At 39.4% G+C, this 26,609-nt stretch overlaps 1 protein-coding gene across 1 annotated transcript in view; it reads left to right on the top strand.

Moving 5' to 3' along the window:
- Positions 1-24,572, top strand: part of LOC126203222 (coiled-coil domain-containing protein 86) — a 34,505-nt gene extending 9,933 nt beyond the window's left edge. The window contains exons 2-3 of the mRNA XM_049937467.1: positions 23,848-24,052; positions 24,137-24,572. Of these exons, the coding sequence (XP_049793424.1) occupies positions 23,848-24,052; positions 24,137-24,226 (295 nt within the window). The 3' untranslated portion in view covers positions 24,227-24,572. The remainder of the gene's footprint in view (positions 1-23,847; positions 24,053-24,136) is intronic.
- Positions 24,573-26,609: the final 2,037 nt, after the last annotated feature.

Genomic DNA, 26,609 nt, shown 5'->3' with positions numbered 1-26,609 from the left:
CCACGGTGGTTCATCTCTCACATCGGAGGCCCACGTCAGGGCTTAAGATTGCAGTTCACGTCCAATCTCTTCTGTCTGAAGTGAAGTCGTTGCCTTCACCGCCTATACTCAAGGTCCATTCACGTACACCTCCATGGTGTACACCTAAGCTGAAGCTTCGCCTGGGCCTTCAACATGGTCCTAAGGGCTCAGTTAAAGCCACGGCTCTCCACTGTCACTTCCTCTCGATTCTTGACGTGTACTGGGACCATGAAGTGGTTTACACCAACGGCTCGATGGCTGATGGTCATATTGGCTTCGCATACGTTTATGGAGGACATATTGAACAGCACTACTTCCAGATGGCTGCAGTGTTTTCACTGCAGAGCTGGCGGCCATTTGTTGAGTGCATCCATACATGCCCTGGCGAGTTGTTTCTTCTCTGTACTGACTCCTTGAGCAGCGTACAAGCTATCGACCATTGCTATCCCCCCACCACCATCCAGGAGTCCATCTATGCCCTGGAATGGTCCAGTCGTTCCATGGTGTTTGTGTGGACCCCAGGCCATGTCTGAATCCCAGGAAATGAACTTTCCGACAGGCTGACCAAACAGGCTACAGAGAAATCTCTTCTGGAGATCGGCATCCCTGTAACTGACATCCAGTCATTATTACACTACAAGGTTTTTCAGCTTTGGGAGATGGAATGGCATAATCTCAATCGACACAACAAACTGCATGCCATTAAGGAGACTACGAATGTGTAGAAGTCCTCCATGCGGGCCTCTTGCAGGGACTCTGTGGTTCTCTGCCAGCTCCACATTGGCCGTATGTGGCTAACACATGGCTACCTCCTCCTTCGCGAGGACCCACCTTGGTGTCACACATACAGTACAGGACGCGGCAATGACACAAATCCATATGTTCATGAAACTGCCAGGAAAGAGAGTCTGAAGAAGGTGAGGAGGAATTTCACAGACATCCTGCTCAGAATTGTAAATGATTGCAGAAGAGTGAAAACAAATTTTGCACTTTATGATCATGCAACAGATCATAATTAAAAAGAAAACTGTGAAGTAAGAAGAATGGTCCCACTGCAGCTGGTATATATTGTCTGAAGTGTAGGAGGGGAAGGAACACATTTCAGCTATGGGTGCCTTTCAACAGTTTGAATTTCTCATGACTGGATCCTATGTTTAAATGGCCAACAAACAGAAAAGTGAGATACTCAGAAGACATGGTTTTATGTCAACGCAGTGTTGCACACGTACACACCATTGGCGGGTGTATAAATGATTAGAGTTGCAATTCTCTGTGACAGGTAGAATGTCCACCAGAGTGCATTAGTGTTGCTCATATTTAGAGTTGTTCCAGGCCTGGTCCAGTGTGTAAAGGGGTGTGAACAGTGTCAGGTATTGAGTGATCACTGTGAAGGACATACAGGTGATGCATGCTAATGTGAGGCAGTATTATCAGCACCTGACAGAACTTGAAAGTGTCTCATTGTTGGTGTCCATTTATCCAGCTGAGCAAATCATGCAGTACCCAGATTTGTGGGCTATTCACATGAGACAGTGGTTTGATAATGGACTGTGTGAGAACGTGAGGGAAGGTGTATGTGTCGAAGTTCCATTTGACGACATCTGACCGCGAGGCAGGATCGCTGTATTGTGCACCAAGTACATAATAGCTACTTCACATTTGCACCTGCCATCCAAGAGCAAATAATGGACTCCTTGCACCAGTCTTCGTCATCCTGCACAATTGATCAGATACTAGCAGCAGTCGGATTAGAGAATTACCACCCAGTTTGTACGCTACTGTTGACATCCTAATACAGAGGGCTGTATTTGGAGTAATGCCATGAGCAGGAGGCATGGAATCACAGTTCCATCACTCCTGCCATCATGATATGACGAAGCATTTGGCTTACATTCAAGTCACGGGTGATTGTGAGATACGATACTCTTATATGACACAATGGTACATCATGGACATCCTGCGATCTCACATGTTACCTCTCATGTGACAGTACTGTGGTGTAATTTTTCAACAGGATGATGCTCAGCCATATATGGCATGCATCTGTGAACTGTCAGTACAATGTTGAGGTGCCCCTATGCCCAGATAGCTCTCCAGATCTGACCCCAATTGAACGTGTGGGCCCAGCTCAGATATCAACTCCATCCCAATGCCAGTATCCAGGATATCAAGAACCAGTTAAAACAGTTGTGAGCTAGTTTGCTTCAGGAGAGGATACAAAGGCTTTATTACCTCCTTCCCAACCAAATCAGTTCTTGCATCCAGGCCAGGCGTCTGCAGTGTCATACTGGTAAGTGGGCTCATTCTTCCAAGCTCATTGTAAATCTGACTCAATTTGTAATCACTGTAATAACACCACATGCCTCGACTGAAAAGTTTCATTTTCTTCCCTCTCCATCCACTCCCTCCCCCATTCTGGATGTTTTACATTTTTTATCATGCTTTTTAGATGCGACTGAGGAAGAAACTGCAAAGGCCATAAAAGCAGTAAAAGATGGCATGTCTGATAGAACTAACACAGATCTATAAGGGTTGTAATATTCAAGAGTTTTGTGATAGAACACGCAATTTTCACTAAGACTTACATGTTCCTTAATTGCCTCTAAATGCTTCTTATGAAAAACTAAATGAATTACTGTAATTTAACTCATATTTATGGCCATTTGTATCCAACTGAACACACTTTAGTAAGTAAATGGTCACATTCATTATATTTTCGCTCTTACAGGAAGTAAAGAACTTTTCTCATGCAGTTTCTATCTTCTGGTACATTTCTCAGAATGAGCGTAACATTTTGTTTCCCAGAAAATGGCAAGTATCTATCTTCCTCCCCTGGTGCATTTGAGTTAACAGTATGGGCTTAAACATTACTCAACAGTGAATTTGTGCAGCCTATTATTACTCTGTGAGCAAGTATTTGCTTAACTCGTATTGAATCCTGGAATGGAAACAGTGTCTCATTGTCTTATTCAATCTTGTTGAAGTTGGAAGTGTGTGTGCAGTATAGTTCAGAAAAAAGCCTAATTCAAGCAAAGTATTGAAGTGAAATTACAACAGTTCATGTCTCAATATGGTGAAAGTATTATTGACTGATGAAACATTGCTGTATTGAAAACTGTGTGATGTAAGGGTAACAGCGGAGAAGTCATTTAATGCTTAGCACAATGAGGCAACAGAAAAACACAAACTTAATGGTCTGGTAATAGGAAAAAGCTACAGAAAATGGTCCTAGAGGAACAACCCCCCCCCCCACACACACACACACACCAGTTTTATTCGATATTCTGTGAAGAACTTCATAAACCTTTGTGATGACATTAAGGAACCTGAACTATACAAAATTTTGTGAGTTCTTAAAAACATAAAAAAAGGAATAGGAAAAAAGAACAGGCAAATATTTTCCTGATTCTTCCCCATTAAGAAAGGACCATTAGCTGAAGCTACAAAAGGAAGTAAATGCAACAAATTAGATAGTGTGTACAGTTAAAAAAAGTCTCAATTGATGAAACCTGATTCTGTTTAAATATGTATTGCTGATGTCATTGTGGGAACCTTGGAACAAGATGGCCCAGACAAAAAAAAGTTTGTAATAAACTGTGTGAACATTTACACAATTACATTTTTCCACCATTAATAAATTGTTCAACAGATCTGTGGGTGTAATACAGGCTGAAGGCATTATGCATCAAAATGTAGTACTCTTTGTAATGGATGCTCCACCTTATACAGGGTGAGTCACTAACAATTGCCACCAAGAATAACTCCGAAAGTAGGCTAGGAGTTGAAAAGATTGTGGAACAAAAGTTGCGTGGGACAGTGGGGGGAAGGGGGGCACAATATGAGGTTGGTTTTTTGTTGCTAGGTGGTTCACTTCAGAGGTGTGAAGGCGAATTTTGTTTCTTTAAATGGGGTGCTGTAGTTTGGTACTTATTTTCTGATAGCGGCTATCGAGACGAATCCATTGATGTGTAATAGTAAAGTCTTTGAAGGTCAATAAGGGCACAAAGGTGGCGTGAATGACCATTTACAGAAGGTGTTCGAAGTAATGACCATTGGTGTCAATGCAGTGTTTCAATCTTCTTATCATGGACTGAGTGCTATACCTTATCACATCAGCACTTATCGAAGCACATGCTTTGACAATTCTCTCTCGCATATCTTCAGGCGTTGTTGGAACGTCTTCACAAACAATTTCTTTTACGAATTCCCAGAAGAAAAAAATCCAGAGGCATCGAGTCTTGTGAACGAGCCAGCCATAACACATCTCTGCGTCCAATCCAACGATTTGGCAATTGTCTCTGCAACTGATTTCTAGCCATCAGCGAAAAATGTGCCGGACACCCATCGTGTTGATACCACATTCCGTTCCTTGTTCCTAAAGATATTTCTCCCAATAACAGACCTAATGTTTCTTGCAGGAATAGGGTGTAGTTCCTACCATTAAGATTTCCTTCGATGAAATAGGGGCTATAATTCTGTCCTCCAGAATCCCACACCATACATTCACCGAATACGGTTTTTGGCGTGCAACTTGCCGCAGCCAACATGGATTTTCAGTTGTCCAATAATGCATGTTATCCAAATTAACATTTCCATGGTTTGTGAATGTAGCCCCGTCAGTAAATATAATCAAATAAATGAGTCATCCCTCTGAATCTGAAGTTGAGCCCATCGGCAGAATTCAATGCGGCGCATACAATCTGTATGAGTTAATTCTTGGTGGAAACTGATATGGGAAGGATGATATTTATGGTGATGCAGAACACAAGCAACACTACTCTGGCTCTTGCCAGATTCCCGTGCAATTTGAAACGACTTAACACAAGGATCTCGAACCACAGTGGCAATAGTACCAACTTCTGTTTCCTCATTAGTAACTTTCCTTTGCCGGATATGTTTCCGATTCCTTAAAGACACATTTGTTCTCAATTTATCATACACACGTTTAAATGTTCGACGTGTAGGGTGAGTACATTGAGGATATCTTTCAGTGTATAAGTCTATCTTTCAGCGTATAAGTCTAGCTCTCACTGAATTTCGTTGGCATTCTCCGTAAATGAGAAGCATGTTGACTTGTTCTTCAAAGGAATACATCATTCACATTTGCTTGAATCAATGATAGTAGTCTTACAATACCTATTAGTGTTGTACAGCGAAACTGTCGAATGGTGTTTACAAGTCAGTGGCACATTAGACGGATACGCCATAGTCGGCAAATATTTATCATTTGCACGATATATGAGAGAGCATTGTCAGAGCTTCGATAAGTGCCAAAGTGATAAGGAATACCGCTCCATCCATTATAAGAAGATTGCAGCGCTGTATTGATACCAGTGGTCATCACTTCTGTAAATGGATGTTTGTGCCAACTTTTTGGCCTTTGTTGATCTTCAAAGACGTTACTCTTACACATCATTGGATTCATCTCGATAGCTGCTATCAGAAAATAAGTACCAAACTATAGCATCCCATAAAAAAAAAGGCTGACCTCCATATCTCTGATGCGACTCCACCTAGCAACAAAAAACCAACGTCATACGAAGTGTAACTGAAAAGTTTCAAGAATGGGCTTGTAATTGTACTGTGGCGGTACTTACATGCTACTGTGATGCGTCTCCTTCAAAATAGTCCCCCGTCTGACCGAAAACACTAACTCCAACAGTCTTTCCACTTTTGGAAACATTTCTAGAAATTTTTTTCCTGAAGTGTGTTAAGGATGCTCTCTGTGTTTGCCTGGATGTCTGCAGTCGAGCCAAATCGCTTCCCTTTCAGTGAAAATTTCAGTTTAGGAAACAGGTAGAAGTCCGCAGGGGCCAAGTCAGGGGAATATGGTGGTTGTGGAAGCCCAGGAATTTTGAATTTGGTAAAAAATTCAACGATGGAGAAGGTACGATGAGTTGGATCATTGTCATGGTATAGCACCCAGTCCTGTCTTTTCACAATGCAGGCCTTTTCTTCTGCACCTTTTTGTGCAAACACATTTGTAGTATTCCTGGTTAATTGTCTGTCCTCGAGGGGTAAATTCATGATGCACAATAGCGATAGAATCGAAAAAACATTGTCTTCACCTTTGACCGCCTTTGCTGTGCTTTTTTTCGGTTGTAGTGAACCTGGAGTCTACCACTGTGAATACTGCACTTTGGTTTCAGGATCACATCCATATATTCACAATTTGTCTCCTGTAATTACTCTTTTTAACAAATTTGGGTCATTTTTAGTCTGATGAGTCATTTCTTGGCACTCTTCAAGTCAGTATTGTCTCTGGTCACTTGACAACACTTTTGGAATGAATTTTGCGCACACTCAACACATGTTCAGATCAAATTGACTGAACTGAATAGAGAAGTAAATTAACTTCATCGGCCATCTCCCTAATCATAAGTGTAAGTCTACAATCAGAGCGCACTAAGTCGTGTACTTTCACAACATTTTCATTCATTTTTGAGGTGGAAGGAAGGCAGGACAGTGGTTCATCTTCAAATGATTTGTGACCATTTTTAAATCTGTTGAACGAGACAAAAACATTTGAATAAAAGCGTTGTACTGGCTCATACAGTTATCTCCAAAAGCCTCAGAAGCTGATTTCCCAGTTTTAAAACAAAATTTCATACAAACTCGTTGCTCCGTTTTTGCATCCCATTTTCATGCAGGCAGAATCCATCATCAAGCCCTAACAGATCTGCACTCAACCATCTGCCACAATGAATTGAATAAAGGAAACATAGTTTCGTGTCACAGGGTGTTAACTGGACAAGGCAATGACTTACTCCCCACCCTCGATATACATGCCCGTCAAACCAGTAAGTAGTAGCGGATCCATTCTTAAAACTTTCCAATTACACCTCGTATTATGGCCCCCGTTGTCCCATGCAACATTTGTCCCACAAACTTTTCAGCTCCTATCATACTTTTGGAGCTATTCTAGGTGGCAATAGTAAGTGACTCACCCTGTATAGTGAAGCTGCTGATTCACTAAAAGTGTTATACAGTTAAATAGTGTTTGTGGCTTGTTTAGCTCAGGCCTTACGCAGCATTGCAGAAAAGATTCTAAGTAAATTCAGTGATGCTGACAAATTTATTGAGGGTGCCAGAAAGGTATTTTTGGAACACCTCTTCACGTGTTGCAGCATCACAGTTTCTAGCTCATGACATGTTACCATCATTTTCCATTTTGACAAGCTGGCAACTCCTGGATTAATGCCTACTACTGTTACTATGAGAACTTCAACCAGCATTGTTGATTCATTTGATAACAGTGAATCAATTTGACGCAAACTTTCATACATAAAATAAAATTTTGGATTTACTCTTCCTGCAGAAACTGTTTTGGAGCAATCAGAAGTGCTACTAGTGGAGCAGGTAGAGTAAGTGAAAACAGTTGTGAATAAATTAGAAGTTGTTTGTGTTAAAGAGGGAACAGATGTTTCAAAGAGAACGGAAGGTGTTATAAAAATTGAAGGGTCTCATGCACTGTGTTTCATCTCACTGATTTTGTAGGGCGAAAGTTCTCTCTTATCCATATAGATGTAAATTCAAATGAAATTATCCATTTCATATATGCTGTTCTTGTGTCAGCTGAAATAAAAAGAAGTTTTGTTGATTGATAATAGGCTAAAGTCCGCAGTTTAGCTTGCTTCTCATGTGCATTTTATTGTTAAATCTGTGCTTCATTAACATCAAGTGACCTGTTCGCCGGGAAAATTTCAAATTTTACCTCAACAGTCATGTTTCGATTCATGAGGGTCACCAACTGATTAAAAAAATGGGGCCCCGCGGGGTCCCAAGGTCGCGATGGCGGCGGTCCCTGTCCCGCTGAGATAATTTGTCCTTTTAGGACAATTATCTGAGCAAGCACCCACGCCAGCAAAAGGTTGCCCGACACATGCTGTTTGATAACGTAATGTATATAAAAGGTGGTAATAATTTATTTTTGCGTTAATCAGTTGCTGAGCCTCATGAATCGAAACATGACAGCATCGCGTCATTTCATGATTCGAGGGTCAATTCGAGAGTCAGCAACTGATAAAAAAAATGGGACCCCGCGGGGTCTCAAGGTCGCGATGGCGGCGGTCCCTGTCCCGCTGAGATAAATTGTCCTTTTAGGACAATTATCTGAGCAAGCACCCACGCCAGCAAAAGGTTGCCCGACACGTGTTGATAACAGGAGTTGTTTTAACCGGCTGTACCCGAATTTTAGTACATAAGGGGGGTGATTTGGAGCACAGCACATCATGTCCTCTGAACCGATAACGTCGACATCTACGAGCAGCAGCAGCAAATGTGTGTGTGTAACCTTCTTTCAAGATGTATACTGTAATCTTCGACTGTCAAGGCTTCAACACATGTGCGAATGAATTTGTTCCTAAGGACTTAGCATTCCAAATGCTGTGCGATGATGGAACAGTGTTTGCCTCTGGAAGTTACATTCTTCAATGTACAACACCGTATTACGAACTTGATATCGAATCAGCAAAATGGTTGGCAGAGAACCATCACCACTACAACATTAATTCAGTTGGAGTCTCGCTGGATAGTGCATTAAACTCCATCCAATCAGTGGGACCAACAAACTGCACTGTACTTGTTAAAGGTACTGAAAAAGTGAAATGGGTAAGAGAGTTCTTACCTGACTGCCTAATAACTAATGTGGACGAGAAAGGCTGCCCTTCACTACATGCTCTACGTAAGCTGAATGGTATTGGCAGGTACCAACCAGTAACTGCGAAATTGAATACAAATCTGCTGGTGAAGTGGTACAAAGAGTACTACTTAAAACATTAAGCCGAGCAGTGTGGGGTAAAGAGTGTAATGGCCCCTCACAAAAGCAGGCAAGTGTGAACTGTTAGACAATTGTGAATCGTGTGAAAACTGTGAAGCTTATTTTCATTTCCTAGTATTCAGGCCTTTTTTGTAAATGCTTTAAAATTCCTGATGTGTTGATAATTCTTTAAAAATAACTGTAATTTTATATAATAAAATTACATTTTATGTTACTGTAATCCAACTGTTAGGTTTTCTATCAAAATCTAACCATTTCACAAATGCCTTATTTCCTTTCCTGTACAATACTTTCTTTACTAGATAAGTATTGGGGTATTTTGTTTTCTGTAATTCATGACCATAAAACGCACCAGCAATATTATTTAGTTCAAAATCTTGCAGAGTGTATGTCCTAGGATTTGTTTCTTGGACTCCAATCATGTTAAATATTTCTGTAGACCAATTTGGTTTCTATCCTTTATCAAAAATGGCTTTGTTTTTACTGATTCTTACGAACTCTCCTACTTTAAATTTCTGCTTTGATTTGTCTATGGTACGTATTTTATTATATACTGTGGATAAAAGGTGATTATCATTAACATCGCAGGGTCCATTTGGAACTTAATGCAAAAATAAGACGAATCAATTTGCTCTTCAAGACGCCGTAAATAGGCGTATAATCATTAGAAATGAAATTTCATTAGAAGAAGGTGCTGTAGAGGATTTCAAAAAAGTTTGTGAAGGAATTGCATGCAACATTCGTGTGTAATATAAAGGAGATGCTATTTTAAGACGTACTCCATTACTGTTAATTTCTAATTCTCAGCCAATTGTATGTAGTCATCCAGATTTCAACAATGTCCGTGTGAGAACTATTAGGTGGAAAAAGTTTGATGAAATAATAATAATAAATAATATAATAATATAATAATAATATAATAATATAATAATAAAAAAGCCTTATCCTTCAGCTTTCTTTTCATTGTTGCAAATGTATAATATTCCTTATTAAATAAAAGACAAGAATTTGTACAATGTATAATTTTTATTGTCAATTATTACAACAGAAATTTTACCTGACATTAATGTTTTTTACGGCATAATTTTCATGATATTGTACATATTTGTGAAAATTTTGGATCATAACAGCGTTTTTTGTGCATGTTATGGTAATTTTTAGCTCATAAAAATCCTAGCCCCAGTTATCAGACATCACTAAATTATCACTCGAAGTATAAAGCCACAAGTTTTCACTGTAGAAGTAGGATGTAGGCTTTATGATTACTTTATTAGAAGTAAAAAATATGAACAGGATTGATTTGCAAATAAAAATGACAGCTTGCTTAGATGTATGCCCAACAGCTGGGCTCAAACTTGCAAAGCAGTTGGACTGTAAATGAAAAAGCTGAAATGGAATGCGCTAGAAAATTTAGAAGTGGTAATTAAAAAAATATTCCATAGGCAAAATTTGTTACCTGAAATTTACTGAAAAGTTACCACACCTTACCCCTCCCCTACACTTTACCATTCATGCTTTCATTAAGGTCCTCAGGCTGCAGTTCATTTAACAACATGAGTCAGTCCATGTGAAGTCAGCCAGTGGTCTGGTTCTTGACATCTCAGATTTTTACTAATTTTTTGTACACTTATAGTAATAGCCGTTTGCGTGACATTCCCAAATTAATTTTTTTTATCCTTTCACATATGAGTTATTAGGTAATTTTTAAAACTTCCAAAATTATTCAATTTTTGTTTCATTCTGAAATCTGAAAATCACCGTATCTCAAAAGCTGTTTGACGTATAGACCTAAAATGTGTACCATTTTATTCAGTTTCTTATAAGCTTTAAAAGTATAGTTAATGATATTCCTAACTGAATTTTCCCAGATGATGATATTTTTTATTTTTGAAAATTTCAAAACTGAAATTTTGTTTTGGGGAGAATGTATGTTACTCACACATTGTGTGTTAATGTGTGTGTCAAATTTCAAGACATTGTTTCAGGTGGAACATATTAATAAAATAAGTTTTATTTTACTGGTAAGTGCAGCACCTTGTGCATAGTCTGCAGGACATTGGATTTGTTTCTGAGATGTAATATGTCAAAAACCAACTAAGGCTGTCAAATCATTATTTTTAATTAGTGCCAGTCAATTTATTACTTTATTAGAATTACACACTTAAATTCACATTTGGCTTTTCTATGTTAACTGTGAAGATACTTTAACATACACCACGATGACTCGTGCTCAAAAAACACTATGAATGATTTACTTAATTGCAGATGCATTGATATTTAGTCAATATCATTAATAGTGGTGTAGCTGTTGTTATATAACATTGTGTTGTTTGAGTGCCTTATAAAGAGAAAGTTTTTGGTCATCTTCAGCAAGAAAGATGTTATGGTGATCCACTAATAATCTTATTAAAATCTAAAATTCTGTGTTGCATTTTTCTTTTCAATTACAGTACCTTGTTCTCCCAAGCAGGAATGCCATAATTGATGTAAGAACACCTTCATTTCCTATATAATCTGAGGCTTGTTGCAGCTCTTCATCTGATAGTCCGTTTTCTTCCAGTGGCAGCTGAAGAATTTAATTTAGAAGTGTGAATTTTTTATTACAGTTAATGTATCTGGTCTTCTTGATTATGAAAAAGAAAGAGCTGGTCCCCAGTGATGTGTAACGAAAGGTTTACATCTCCTTTCTCATGTCTGGATAGCACAGAAGCCATCCACCATTTGCTGCCATAGGCACAAGCAGCAAGTCCTGTAATCTGTTCAGAAGTATCAGCATCCTCTTGAATTTTACGAACATCAAAATCCTTAAAAATCAGAAACAATTTTTGCTTTATCCTTTGCTTTGCTCATAGATATAAATGTGCGATACTTCTGTGTCCCTGTGACTGCCGTGGCTTTATAAAAAATATTTGCCAAGCTCCTTTTTTATGCTGCATGCTTATCATTTCTCACATAGAAGTGGGCATATGTGCTTTACCCTACTCAAATAGTTGGAATGAAGTTAATGTTTGATCGTGTTGTGCTTCCACAACTGATTAATGTGTGTGTTAAGAAAACCACTTTGACTTATTTTATCTGCATTTATTAAGCAGTTGGTCTATATGAACATCCTGAGATGACAAAGTGACAAAAATGTGCCAGTGTCCTGGTTTGAAATGCTTAAATTCCCAATAAAACGTTGAACCATTCATGTCAGAATATGACAGGTACAATATTCCACTCTGTGGCTTGCACTTGGTGCATGTCGCAGTCCTCTGTGTGTCTTTCAACATTTTATTTGATGATTAAGCATTTTAAACCGTGACTACCACTTTATCCCCTGAGCACATGTGCTTAAAGAGTAATGCACAAAGCAGCGTGGTCCCCTTTCCCTTGCAAGTGCTTTCCTAATTTTATCTCAACAATTTATCTCTACTGAATTAAATTATTGCCAATAGAATTGAACGAAAACTACTGTAAGTTGAACATTGTATAAAATGGAAAATGCATACTATCCCTTTCATTATTTATCTTAATTGTTATATGGCATAGTTTAGTACGATTTTAAAATGGTAAAGCGAAATGTGCTTAATTAGTACTTAATAATATCATTTTAACAATGGTGTAATGAACCAGCTTGCAAACCAACTGCAGTTGAGATATAGTCAGCAATACAAATAGCAGTAAAATAAATTTCCATATGATCCCTTTAGAATACCATCATGAAATTAGTCACACACCTTAACAAATAGTGTATGACTAACATAATCTTTTTCCAAAACAAAACATTATTCCGATTTTGAAATTTTCAAAATTTAAAAAGGTTTTAGTTTGGGAAAATTTAGCATTTTAATTAATTTGGTCAAGCAGCACACATTTTGAAAACCTATAATAAACTGAATAAAATGGTATAAATTTCAAGTCTGTGTGTCAAATACTTTTTGAGACATGGCCATTTTAAGGTTTTGAAATGTGGGGAAAAAGTACACAATTTCAGGAACTTTCAAAGTTACTAACTCACAAGTGAAATGCCCAATGATTTTTAACTTTGGATTTTATCTCCCACTTATGAGAAAAAAAATCGCCTCACCAAGAAGGAGTTATGCGACATAAATGAAAGGTGGTGGGCGTGTTCCTACATGAAAATGGACATCTAAACAAATTCGCACCAGTCGCACAAGAGTGACGCTAGTAGCACCACTGTGAGGTTGCAAATCAGATTTACTTTAAATACATGCCGTAAACTATCGTGAGTGTTAGTTACCTCTGAGATTCGATGTAGTGAGTTGACAATAGTGAAGAATGCCTTTAAGGCAACAAAGACACCAGTATCAGCACCTCACTGAGTTTGACTGAGGTCATGTAATAAGGCTACGAGAAGCTGTATGTTCCTTCTGTGAATTGCTAAAAGACATGGCACGAAAGTTGCTACTGCACTTGATTGCTGGCAGTGGTAGTCACGAGAATGTATGGTCACAATACCAGGCCACAGACGGCCATGTGACTCTACTGAGAGAGAAGACTGTCATGTTTGGCATGTGGTTCTGGCACATCGTGCTGAATCTGCAGCAGCAATTCAAACAGCAGTTGGCACCACAGTGAAACAATGGACTGTTACAAATCAGTTACTTCAAAGAGAGCTCTGAGCCAGAAGCCGTGTAGTGTGCATTCCACTGATACCACTGCCACCTGCGACTTCAGTGGTGTCGTGTGAGAGCTCATTAGATGACAGGGTGGAGGTCTGATGTGCTTTCTGATGAAAGCTGGTTTTGCCTCAGTGCCAGTGATGGCTGTGTGTTTGTTAGGAGAGGGCCAGTTGGGGGCCTACAATCAACCTATCTTTGTGGTAGACACACTGGACTTAAGCTATGGTCTGAGGTGTAATTTCATATGACACCAAGAGCACTTGTATGGTTATCCCATGCACCCTGACTGCAAATTTGTTCATCAATTTGGTGGTTCTACCTGTTGTGCTGCCATTCGTGAACAATATTTTAGGGGTGTATTCCAACAAGATAATGCTCTACATTGTGTCGACATCACCAGATGTATCTCCAATCGAGCACATATGGGGCATCATCAGACGATAACTCCAGTGTCATCCACAAACAGCTTTAATTATCCCTGTATTGACTAACCTAGTGCAACAGGCGTGGAACTCCATCCCAAAAACTTACTTCTGACACCTGAACAACACATTGTATGCACGCTGTAATGTAAGCATGCTGGTGGTTACACTGGTTATTATTGTATCAGCATTTCACATTTGCAGTGGTTTATCTTGTATTTACATTAACCTGTTGTCCGCCCCCAGTAGCTGAATGGTCAGCGTGACGGATTGTCAATCTTCTGGGCCTGGGTTCGATTCCTGGCTGGGTCGGGGAATTTTCTCCTCATCATCATCCTATCATCCTCATCGACTGTAGGTCGCCGAAGTGGCGTCAAATTGAAAGACCAGCACCCGGTGAATAGTCTGCCTGACGGGGGGGCCCTAGCCATACGATTAAATAAATAAATTAACCTGTTACCTTTCAATGTTAATCATTTAAATCTGTTACCCAGACAAAAATATTCCCGAAATTTCATTACTCTACATTAATTGTTTTTTGGTGCTGTGACCTTTTTCCATCAGTGTATTTTGACAGGTAGAATAAAATGACAAAAAATTAAAAAGTTCTGAATCATCAAGGTTCAAATTTATTCTTTTATTGGTTAATTTCACATGGAATGACCCACACACTATACACTGGTGAGCCAAAACAATTATGACCATCTGCTTAGTACTGTGTTTGTCCATGCTTGGAACATAAAGAAGCGTGGGTTCTATGTGGAATGGCTTCAACAAGTCCTTGAAAGGTTTCTGCAGGTATGTGGCACCAGATGTTTATGCACGGATCACGCAATTCCCGTAATTTACGGGCTAGTGGCCTGTGGGTGCGGAGCTGCCACCCGATGTCGTCCCCATGTGTACTTTGCTATGAGTTCACTTCCATGCTCCTCAAACCACTGTAGCACAGTTCTGGTCTTCTGACATGGACAGTTGTCCCACTTGGGAGATGGCATCACCATCATGGAAGACATAAAAAATGAAGGGGTGCAGGTGGCACGCAATAATGTCCACATAGTCCACAGCTGTCATGGTGACTTAAATTACTCCCACAGCTTCCATGGAAGCCTAGGTGGATGTCCTCATAGCACAATACTGCCCCAACTGGCTTGCAACCATTGCATGATGCATGTTTCAAGCAGCCATTCACGTGGATGGCAGTGTATCCAAACATGACCATTGACAGCATATCCAAAAATAACCATTGATAACAAGAAATGTAATATGTCAGATCAGACGACACATTGCATTGTTCTACAGCCCAATCTCAATGATCCCACACCCAGTGCAGTTGTAATTGACAGTTTCATAGGGTTAACATGAACACGTAGAGGATCATCTGCTGCGGAACTAGTGTTCAACAATGTTCAGATTTTGTTGAACACGAGTTTCACAGCAGGTAATCCTCTACCTGTACCATGTTAACTCTATGAATGGTGTGCTAAGAAACATTTTGCCTGCACCAGTATGGCACTCTGTATCTTGTCAGATATGCCTATCCAGCTTTTACAGAGTGTGAACTGTGACCTCCAGTTTCTGTGGGGTGTGGAAATCCAACAACTTGTCATCTGCTAGTGATTTCACAATCCTTCCACCACTTTCCATAGATGCTTATGTCAGTAGCACATTAACTACCAACCAACTAACTTCGCTGTTTCCAAATTTCTTGCCCCCAGGCACTGGGCTGCGACAATCTGACCTTTTTTGAAGTCACGTACATCAGTGGATTTCCCCTTTTGCAGCCCATGTCATCACTAGAATGATTTGCCTCTGCTCTGCATGCAAACCTTCGTTACCACCTCAGAAACCAGCAGCATCACCAAGTGGCATACAATCTCGCAGTGGCTTGTGGTCATAATGTTTTGGTTCAAAGAGTATATACTTGTAGTCTAGTATAACACATAACTTGAAGTGCGACGCCATACCTTGTGCAGATGGCACGTTCAGTATTTTTTATTTGTATATTTCAGCTATAGATTTAGTTTGTGCATTTTTTTTGTAAAATGTTTAGTTCTTGTGACTAGTGGCCTGGCTCTTGTTATTTACTTGGTCCATATTGGTGTGCTGGGTACATTAACGATTGGGTACTGTCATTCTGCTCTTACCAGCGTTTGTCGTCATTGACACTTTTTAATGTAGGTTTTGATGACAGACTAATCTGCAGCTTAGGTTGACGTGTAGGTTTTGTGTCAGCAAGAGCTAAAGTATGGTCTGCGAAAAATTTAAAACGTCGAGCTTTTATTGGTTTTAAATAATAAATTCCTTGTTACGCGGGCGGTGCAAAGCCGCGGCCCAGTTAAGTAGTGCCAGGTGCTGATGGCCCGGGAGAGGGTAACGATCGATATGACGGGATGGCACGAGCCGGTCAGTCAATCGAACGCTTTCTTTTATCTTGCTCGGTGGTGTCAGCGATTTTGTTTGGCCTTTAATGGTTCGACGGCATCTGTAGGTTTACTGACTGTCAGCCCGTGATATTCCCATCAATTTAGGACTTACATAAAAGATGTAAGTACACATTTTTCTATGTTAAACTCTTTTAATCAAAACGGAGTATTATGAAAGCGAATATAGGCATCAGGATACCTGTGTGTGTGTGTGTGTGTGTGTGTGTGTGTGTTTTACAAAAAGTTCACAACAGTTAGATATATTTCATTGACTACCTAATGAGAGACCGCATGACATAGCGATATGCAATTGAAAATAAACATAGTCAAAGTATATTCATTTGTTATTATATTAGTTATTTATTTTGTTACGAGAAATACACACTACGTACACTTTTTCATGTTATGCTTACATTCGATTGTATTTCGGTTTTATTTTCGGATACGGCGCATAAGAGAAAATACGATAGTAGTTACATTAAATTCGGATTAATGGAGACATAAAACAGTACGGTACGTTAAATGCGCAGCCGTTCTCACGAACAATTCCTCAGTGTCAGCGAAATTAAAATTCCACTTCGAAGCGGTCCTTACTAATTTCTCTTGACTGACCACCACAATTCTTTAAAGGAAAATTAGAGAATCTGAAAAAATGAAACATGGTACAAGATTTGCGTCATCGGAGAAAACATCAGTAGCGTCGCTTGTGACATGAACGAATGGCGCTCCAGCACAGCCATATTCGTTCTAGCGGCGCTAATAAAACAGAAGACTCGTACGGCAACGCATTTGTATCATATGTCGCCAGGCGCTACCTTCAAAGACTCTTCCCGCGTGCCTCAATAATACGATGAAGTTGGCCGTAAATATAGTAAATGTTGTCAAAAGCAGCACCTTAAATATACGCCATTCAGTGCACTGAAATTGACTCCTACCTTAAGATCCTTCTCTTTTACACAGCAGTTAGCTGCATGTCGAAAGTCAACATGCCGGGAAGATTATATTATTAACTCAAAGGAGAGGTTGAGTTGTTTCAAGATGAGAAAAAAAGTGGAAGACTTATTAAAGAAATGTTCTAAACTGCCATCTCAGACGCATTTGGTTTATGTTGTGGATATTTCCACACGCTTGAATAAGTGGAACTTGTAATTGCTAGATTCTGGAAACAGACATTTACAACATGTGGCGAATATACTTATCTATGAAGATAAACTTCGTGCCTTTATTTAAACTTAAGTTATGGATAGAGAAAACTGATAAAAACTATTTTGCAGTAATTACATTAAAAGTGCACATTTATGACAAAAAGTATGACACAATTAGGGCAACGGTACAAGAAAACCTCAGCAAATGTTGGCTGATGAATTCATTCATTACTTACCAGGATAGAACAGGACAGAAGCTAACATTCACCAAAAACTGATTCTCAACCCTTTTAGCACTAATGCTGGAGAAGTTTCAGAAGAAATCCAAGATAGCTCATTCAATGGAAACTGTAAGGATGCATTTGAATCCGATTCCCTTGAGCAGTTGTGTAAAAAACCGCTTTCATGCACTAAGATCTGAGTTATTGCCTTGCACTATCTTATGAATTTATGTGAACAAATTGCCTTGCGCTATATTATGCTATTTATGCGAACAAGGATTTTTTGCTCTGATGGTAATTAAAAAATTTGAAAGTAAGTGATCATATGTGTGTAGCTTTGAGCATAATATAAAGATGGAAAAAAAGTTAGTATACCATTTAGAAGTTTCTAGTTCACTTAAGATTTATTGTTGCAACAGTGCATATGGAGAACATGAAATGATTACGTTTACAGATCAGTAGCACAAGTGGGTCGAAACACCCATATTAGTACATGGCGTAGCCTCCATGGGGGACAATGCGGGCATTGTCTCTGGCATCCACTCAATCGTACAGATGGCGAGTACTGTCTTTGGATACTTTATTCCACACCTGCCAAACCTGCTCATGTAGTTCTGTAAGAATTGTCAGTTGACAAGTTGCCCGAGTTACTTCTCATCCCGTCATATTCCACACATACTCAATGGGAGACAGGTCTGGAGATTCTGCTGGCCAGGGAAGGTGCTGCACGTCTTGCAGAGCACATTGAGTTTCACGGGCAGCGTGTGGGTGAGCAGTATCCACTTGGAACAATACATCACCTTCTTGTTGCAAGAACAGGAAAAGAACTGGTCTAACAACATTTTCCAGTACCGAGTGCTGATTAGTGTCCTCCCCGGAACCGCTAAAGGTCAATGAGAGTTGTAGCTTATTGCACTGCAGACCATGAGGCCTGGGGTGGGACCAGTGTGTTGGACAAATGCACTCGATGAGACAGTGCTCATCAGGTCTACATCGTACCTGCAAATGACCATCACTTGTATGCAGGCAGAATCTGGGTTCAGCACTGAACACCACAGCGTGCCATTCTATCTTCCAAGTGATCCTATGACAGCAACAGTCGAGCTATGCATGTCAGTGCTGTGGCATCAGTGGAAGACAGGTTAGAGCTGTGTGTGCTTGTAGTTCCACTACTAATAACTGGTTCGCAACAGTTTGTGTTGACACATCTGGGCTCACAAGCCCTCATCTGTGCTATGGTAGTTGTACAATCTGCCACCACTGCCCTTAGAATACGACACTAGGGCGGGCATCTGTGCTGCATGGGTGTCCAAGACCTCGTCGTTTGAAGGTACTGCTAATAACGTCTCTGCCCTAAAACACCTACACTCATTCAGGTCCTGTTAATTTTGTAGGATGCATTATTAGCATCCTCAAATATTGAAACTGTACAGCAGACATGCAGTTTTCTCAGTAACTTGTAAACATAAAGGATTGCATGTGTCAAAATAGTCAATACAGGAATAATGTACTGAGAACAACAAACAGAATCGAAACTTAAGCTTCGCTTAAGAGAAACAGGTTATTGCATCTTTCTCTATATGAAAATCTACTTCCTAAATAAATGGATTGCTTGTCCAGTGTGACTAAAAACATGAGTTCTGTGACATACCCCCTACTCATTTCTAAAATGGTCCATAATACCACTGGCTTTGACCTTGTGCCAACTGTGCCATTTATTTTTATCCTGCTCACAGGAAGGGTTCTCTCTTCCCTCAGTTTCCTGATTTGCTGGAATAATTTGCATGAGGCAGTGCTTTTCTTTGCCCCCCGTGTCCAGAATAACAACAGCTAGTACACTTATTTTCCTGTTTACTGTCAATTTCCTCTGTTCCTTAACTTTACATCTTGCTTACTCATTACATAACTCTTCTTTCATTGAACTACCATGATTAAACTGCCCAAGTTATGTACGGAATTTATTCCACTCTCATTTCTGATGGTCAGTCCATTGGGCCACTTGCTTGCAGCTTATACTTTCCCACTGAACTTTTTCACTTGTTTGCCAGTCGAGTTTGTGGAGTCATGTATGCTTTATTCTCTGTTTCATTCCATTGCTAACTGACTGGTAAAGCACATTCCACCATGTAGACCAGTGGCAGTGAGAGTTGCACTCCCCCCATAATTCAAGTATGCAGACTCGCCGGATCATCATGAGTATTGTTGGTGCATGGGCTTTCAGACTAGGACATTCTCTGCTCTTCAGACATCCTCCATCAAATAAAAATGTAAATTTCTCCATCTCGTGATCACATTTTTGTCACTAATCTGTAGGGGCACTTTCCCACCGAACTTTTTCACTTGTTTGCCAGTCGAGTTTGTGGAGTCATGTATGCTTTATTCTCTGTTTCATATAGTCTTAGAGTGGTCATTCCATTGCTAACTGACTGGTAGAGCACATTCCACCATGTAGACCAGTGGCAGTGAGAGTTGCACTCCCCCCCCCCCCCTATAATTCAAGTATGCAGACTCGCCAGATCATCATGAGTATTGTTGGTGCATGGGCTTTCAGACTAGGACATTCTCTGCTCTTCAGACATCCTCCATCAAATAAAAATGTAAATTTCTCCATCTCGTGATCATATTTTTGTCACTAATCTGTAGGGGCAGCTTACTTTTTAGTATTCTTAAAATGTGTGCCTGGGGCAAACCCTCATCCCAGTACTTTGTGTTTTATTTGCATGCTTTTCAAAATACTGTTGCAGGCCCCCATCTTTTTTTGCTGTTCAGTACTGAATACAACTTCATGTAGTTTTGTCCCATACACCCCCCCCCCCCCCAGCCACCCACTGGTACTTTTCTAAAATGCCTCATTCAGACTTTTCATATGTTGCATTTATTTTTGGATGCTTCTGTAGTATGCAAGGCTTCATCACTTTGCATATAAATCCCAATAAATTTTAATTTTTGCTCATCTGTCCAACTTTGTGATAGCACACTACCGAATGATTTGATAATGGTACTGTGGTCTCTTTCTACCCTGGCACATATGTGTGAAATGGTCTATGACAAATATTATTATCCTTCACAAAATATGCTGAGCAATAAACATTTTCCCCCTTACAGTGGTGTACTAACACATGATGGAACCACAGTAGTCTTTGCAGATAACACTAATATTTTAAGTAAATCACCCACTGAGGAAAATCTGCAGGAAAATGGAACATTGTTTATGTGTAGTTCAGTAGAGTGATTCAATACCAATAGTGTCATCATAAATTCTGAAAAAAATGTTGCAGTGAACTTTCACGCCATACAAAACTTCCCAGCCTGCGAACCCTTTTTCCACCATTGAAGAAAAAAATTTCTCAAGTATGAGTCTACAAAAATTTTTAAGCATACATATGCAGAAAGGTCTAAAGTGGGAGATGCACTTTAGCAATCTCAATAAAATACTCAATACTCTTACATGTGCTTATGCTGTTAGGATTCTCGCTAAAAATATGAGCTGCTTATTGATGATGACTGTGCACCATGGTAGTATACAGTCAATACTGGTACATGGAATATTTTTTTTTTTTTTTTTTTTGGAAGTTCCACAATTTCAAAAACAAAACTAAAGTGCTGAAAAAGATTTATCAGGGGTTCCTGTAGAAGGTTTGAAATATTAATTATTATGGAAGAGAGCACCTTAAAAAAGAAAACATTGTGAAACTTAATTATGATTTACACTCATATAAGCATGACATAAGCTTAACACCGACACAATAAGTACAAACGTATGCGAAAGAAGAGCGTACCGTACTAGAGTTCCGTTATATAACCACACGTGACCTCTTACTTAAAATGCACATTGACTTGAACTACATTTTGAGTAAAGTTAAAAAGTTCTTTCTTGACTGTTGCTTCTACTGTCTCTGATTTTTTGGAATATCTGAATAAGTAAATATCATTAATCAAAAATAGTTAATTATGTATTATAATAATGAAAACAATCAATTTTTGGCAAACTAATTTAATTTGATAGATAAAAACTCTACTCTCCAAGCAGCAGCAGAACACACACATAAAAGGGGGTTGTAATTAGACAAGCTTCCGGAGTCAGTGGCTCCTCCTTCAGTCAGAAGGGTTGAAGAGGAAGGTTGTTTTATGTGTGTGTTCTGCCACCACTTGGTGAGTAGATTTTTTTTATCAGTCCAATTAAATAATTGTGTATTATGTTACTTTATATTTTAACCTGCTTCAACTAATAAGTATTGTTGTCATATGTACAAGCAGTGTAATATGTCAGTTTATATTATTATGTAAAATCGAGCAATGGAAAGTCCAGGACATTATAAAAACAATAGTATGAAATGAATAGATTGCTACTCACTGTATAGAGATGTTAGGTTGGGGACAGGCACAACGAAAAGATTACTTTACATTTAAGCTTTCAACCAAAAGGCATTCTTCTGAAGTAGAAACCACACACATTCGCACAAGCACAACTCATCCACACATGACCAATGTCTCTGGCCATTCTGGCTGGACTAGGGACTGCAACTTTGCCTAATGAGAGAAGCAAAAAGGTGTGGCCAAAGGGGGTAAGGAGGAGGCTTGGGGTGAGTAGGGAAAGGGGTAGCTGGATGGGGATGGTTGAAGGTGTAATGCTTCTTGTGGAAGCATACAGGGACACGGTGGGCACAGGGTAGGGCTGCTAGATGTATGCAGTAGATTTGAGCGGAGGGGAAGGACCGGGACTAGTGAAAGTTGAGACCAGAGGGTTACGGGAACATAGGATATATTACCAGGAGAATTCCCAGCAGTGCAGTTTAGAAAAGCTGTTATAAGTAGGAAGGATAGTGCGTAGGATTCCTCATTTCAGGACACAAGAGTTAGTCAAAACCATACCAACTATCCTCCTTCCCACCCCACCCACAGTGGTCTTCTACTGCCCACCAAACATAAGCCATAACCTTGCTCCCAAACCTTGCCTCATGGCTTATATCCCTTCAATAGACCTAAATGCATCACCTGTCCCATACATCTTCCTACCACCACCAACTCCAGCCCAGCCACAGGCAGCACCCATCCCAACAAATGCAGAGCTACCTGTGAAAGCAGTCGTTTCCTCTACAAACTAAGCTGCAAACTGTGTGCTGTTTTTTACTTGAGCATGACAACTAACAAGCTGTCTGTCTGCATGAATGGCCACTGCCAAACTGTGGCAGAGAGACATCTAGATGACCCAGTTATTGAACATGCTGGCTAAAATGATGTACTTCACTCCAATGACTGCTTCAAAGTCAACATAATCTGGATCTTTCCTACCAGTATCAGCTTTTCTGAATTTCACATGTGAGAACTCTCTGTGCAATATCTGCTACACTCCAGTGCTACACAACCTTCTGTTCCACCTTGGTCATTTTCCTATTCTCTACCCCCCTCCCCCCAAACCTCGCTGCTACACCTGGCAGCTCCACCACATTCCTGCACACTCCCACAAGCAGCACTACACCTTTTCCCACCCCTATTCTGTTATTCCTTCCCCTTGCCACCCCATTTTTCTTCCTTACCCCAACTACCCATACCAAACTGCTTCTCCCATCAGGTGAAGTTGCAGTCCATAGTCTGGCCAAAGTAGCTAGAGACATTGATCGCACGTGAGAGTTGTACTTGTGTGTGTGTGTGTGTGTGTGTGTGTGTGTGTGTGTGTGTGTGTGTGTGTGTGTTTTGTCTACTTCAGAAGAAGGCTTTTTGGCCAAAAGCTTAATTTTTTAGCAGTCTTTTTGTTGCGCCTATCTGTGACTTATCATTTCCACTGTAAGGTGAGTAGCAATTTATCCTTTTCATAATATTGTCATTATTGCATCCTGGGCTTTTCATAATACAATGTACTTTGATTATGTGGTGTCATGTAGTTACGATGACTACTGCAATCATCATTTAATTATGTTTACCCTTTGTCCTATATCATATGTGCAAACAATGTACTAAAAATGATTTTGTGGACCAATTAGTGCTATTAGTATTACCGAATTAAAATGTGTCGGGTTCGAGAAATGGCTCAGCATAAGGTTTTAATCTGACCCGAAGTTTCAAAAAGATTTTTTTCCTAGTAATGCAGTTTGTTTGCATAAATATTTCATTTTCTTCCATTTTCGTACAGCAATGGTTAAGTTAATTTCTTTTCTTTAAAAAAAATTTAAAAACCACACACATGGTAATGTGATTTAACTTGTTTCAATAGAGCTTCATCTATTGTGAAAACCAGAGGTCTGCAATTGTCTCTTGAAAAGAGACGTGCATTACAAGAGTCCATCAAACAAACAAGAGAATTGTCAAAAGCACGCAAAGAACAGTTTTTGGAGGAAAAGAAAGCAAAGAAACTGAGGCGGAAGCTTAATCTTGAAAGACAGGAGGCAAACAGAAGGAAATCTGAAGTAGTCCAAGTGGTAAGATTCTAACTTGAGATGTAACTTGTAGTTGCACTCTTCTATTGTAATTTAAATAAATTTAATGGAACACGAATTTTTCAGATCAAGAACACAGCCAAAATAAAGAAGATGAAGAAGAAGCTTCTTAGGAAGATAGAAAAGCGAGACACAACAGAGTTAATGAAACATTAATACCCCCCGTAACTTTTATATGCTGTAGTGCATATGAAGATGATGCTGACAAACGATGATGATGAAAATGATGATGACGATGACGACGACGACGACGACGACGTGTCTGCGGTGCTCCAAGTATTGGGGTGTTGGCCTGGCTATGAGGAGTCAGCAAATACTTATAAGTTGTAAATCCTGTTGTTATATTCAATAAAATGTTATTTTTATTTAAAGTTTCATTTTTAAAATAAAATTTCACATCAGTATACAACTTTTAATGTCTGTGTGAGATGTACTTGGTATGTGGGTTAAAAAACATTTGTTTTATTTTGTAATGAAACAATAAAAAAATCAGTAAAAATAACTAGAAGCATAACTGAAGAAACATGACACATCTTAGTGATACAGAAAATAAATTGCATACTGAGTTGTTGTTTTCATTTGCTTTAATTTTAATAAATTCTTTTCTTCAGCAAAGCACCACGAATTCCTCTCCTGTGCCAACCTCTTCATCTCAGAGTAGCACTTGCAACCTACATCCTCAATTGTTTGCTTAATGTATTCCAATCCCTGTATTGCTCTATAGTTTTTGCACTCTACAGATTCTCTTAGTATCATGAAAGTAATTCCCTGATGTCTTAACAGATATCCTATCATCCTGACACTTCTCATTGTCAGTGTTTTCCACATACTCTTTTCCTTTCCGATTCAGTGCAAATCATCATTCCTTACCTTATCAGTCCACCTAATTTTCAACATATGTCTGTTGCACACATCACAAATGTTTTGATTCTCTGTTCCGGTATTCCCACGGTCCATGTTTCACTACCATACAGTGCTGTGCTCCAAATGTACATTCACAGAAATAAGGCGTATGTTTGACAGCAACAGACTTCTCTTGGCCAGGAATGCCCTTTTTGCCACTGTTAGTCTGCTTTTGATGTCCTCCTTGCTCCATCCCTCATTGGTTATTTTGCTGCCTAGGTAGTAGTATTCCTTAACTTCATGTACTATGTGACCATCAGTCCTGAAGTTAAGTATCTCGCTGTTCTCATTCCGGCAACTTCTCATTACTTTCTTCAGTTTACTCTAAATCCAAATTATGTACTCATTAAACTGTTCATTCTATTCAGGACGTTGTATAGTTCTTCTTCACTTTCACTCAGGATAGTAAATGTCATCAGTGAATCATATCATTGATATCCTTTCACCTGGAATTTTAATTCCACTCTGGGACCTTTATTTCACTTTCACCATTACTTCTTCGATATACAGATTGAACAGTAAGAGCGAAAGGCTACATCCTTCTCTTACAGCCTTTTTAATCTGAGCACTTCATTCTTGGTCGTCCACTCTTGTTATACCCTTTTGGCTCTTGTGCATATTGTATATTACCCGTCTCTCCCTATAGCGTACCCCTGTTTTTCTCAGGATTTCAAACATCTTACACCATTTGACCATGTCAAACGCTTTTTCCAGGTCGACAAATCCTATGAACATGTCTTGATTTTTCTCTAGTCTTGCTTGCATTATCAACCACGTCAGAATAGCCTCTCTGGTGCCTTTACCTTTCCTATAATCAAACTGGTCATCATATAACACATCTTTAATTGTCTTTCCCATTCTTCTGTATATTATTCTTGTCAGCAACTTGGATGCATGAGCTATTAAGCTGATTGTGTGATAATTCTCTCGCTTGTCAGCTCTTGCAGTCTTCGAAATTTTGTAGATGATATTTTTCCGATAGTCAGATAGTATGTCTCTCGACTCATACATCCTACACGTCATTTTGTTGGCACTTCCCACAATGATTTTAGAAATTCTGATGGACTGTTATCTATCCCTTCTGCCTTATTTGATCTTAAGTCCTCCAAGGCTCTCTTAATTTTTGATGCTGATACTGAATCCCATATCTCTTCTAAATTGACTCCTGTTTCTTCTTTTATCACATCAGACAAATCTTCCCCCTCATAGAGGCCTTCAATGTACTCTTTCCACCTGTCGGCTCTCTCCTCTGCATTCAACAGTGGAATTCCTGTTGTACTCTTGATGTGACCAGCCTTGCTTTTAATTGCACTGAAGGTTGTGTTGACTTTCCTATAAGCTACTCAGTCCTTCCAATAATCATGTCTTTTTCAATTTAGTCACATTTTTCATGTAGCCATTCCATCTTAGCTTCCCTGCACTTCCTATTTATTTCATTCTTCAGGGACTTGTATTTCTGTATTCCTGAAATTCTCTGTCATCATTCCGTAGTACTTCTGTATCCCACTTTGCGTATTGATTCTTCCTGGCTAATCTCATAAACTTCAGCCTACCCTTCAACACTGCAACATTGTGACCTGAGTCTATATCTGCTCATGGGTATGCCTTACTATCCAGTATCTGATTTCGGAATTGC

The sequence above is a fragment of the Schistocerca nitens genome, chromosome 9 (genome assembly GCF_023898315.1).
Source record: "Schistocerca nitens isolate TAMUIC-IGC-003100 chromosome 9, iqSchNite1.1, whole genome shotgun sequence".
NCBI lineage: Eukaryota > Metazoa > Arthropoda > Insecta > Orthoptera > Acrididae > Schistocerca > Schistocerca nitens.
This window is presented reverse-complemented; position numbering and strand designations above follow the sequence as displayed.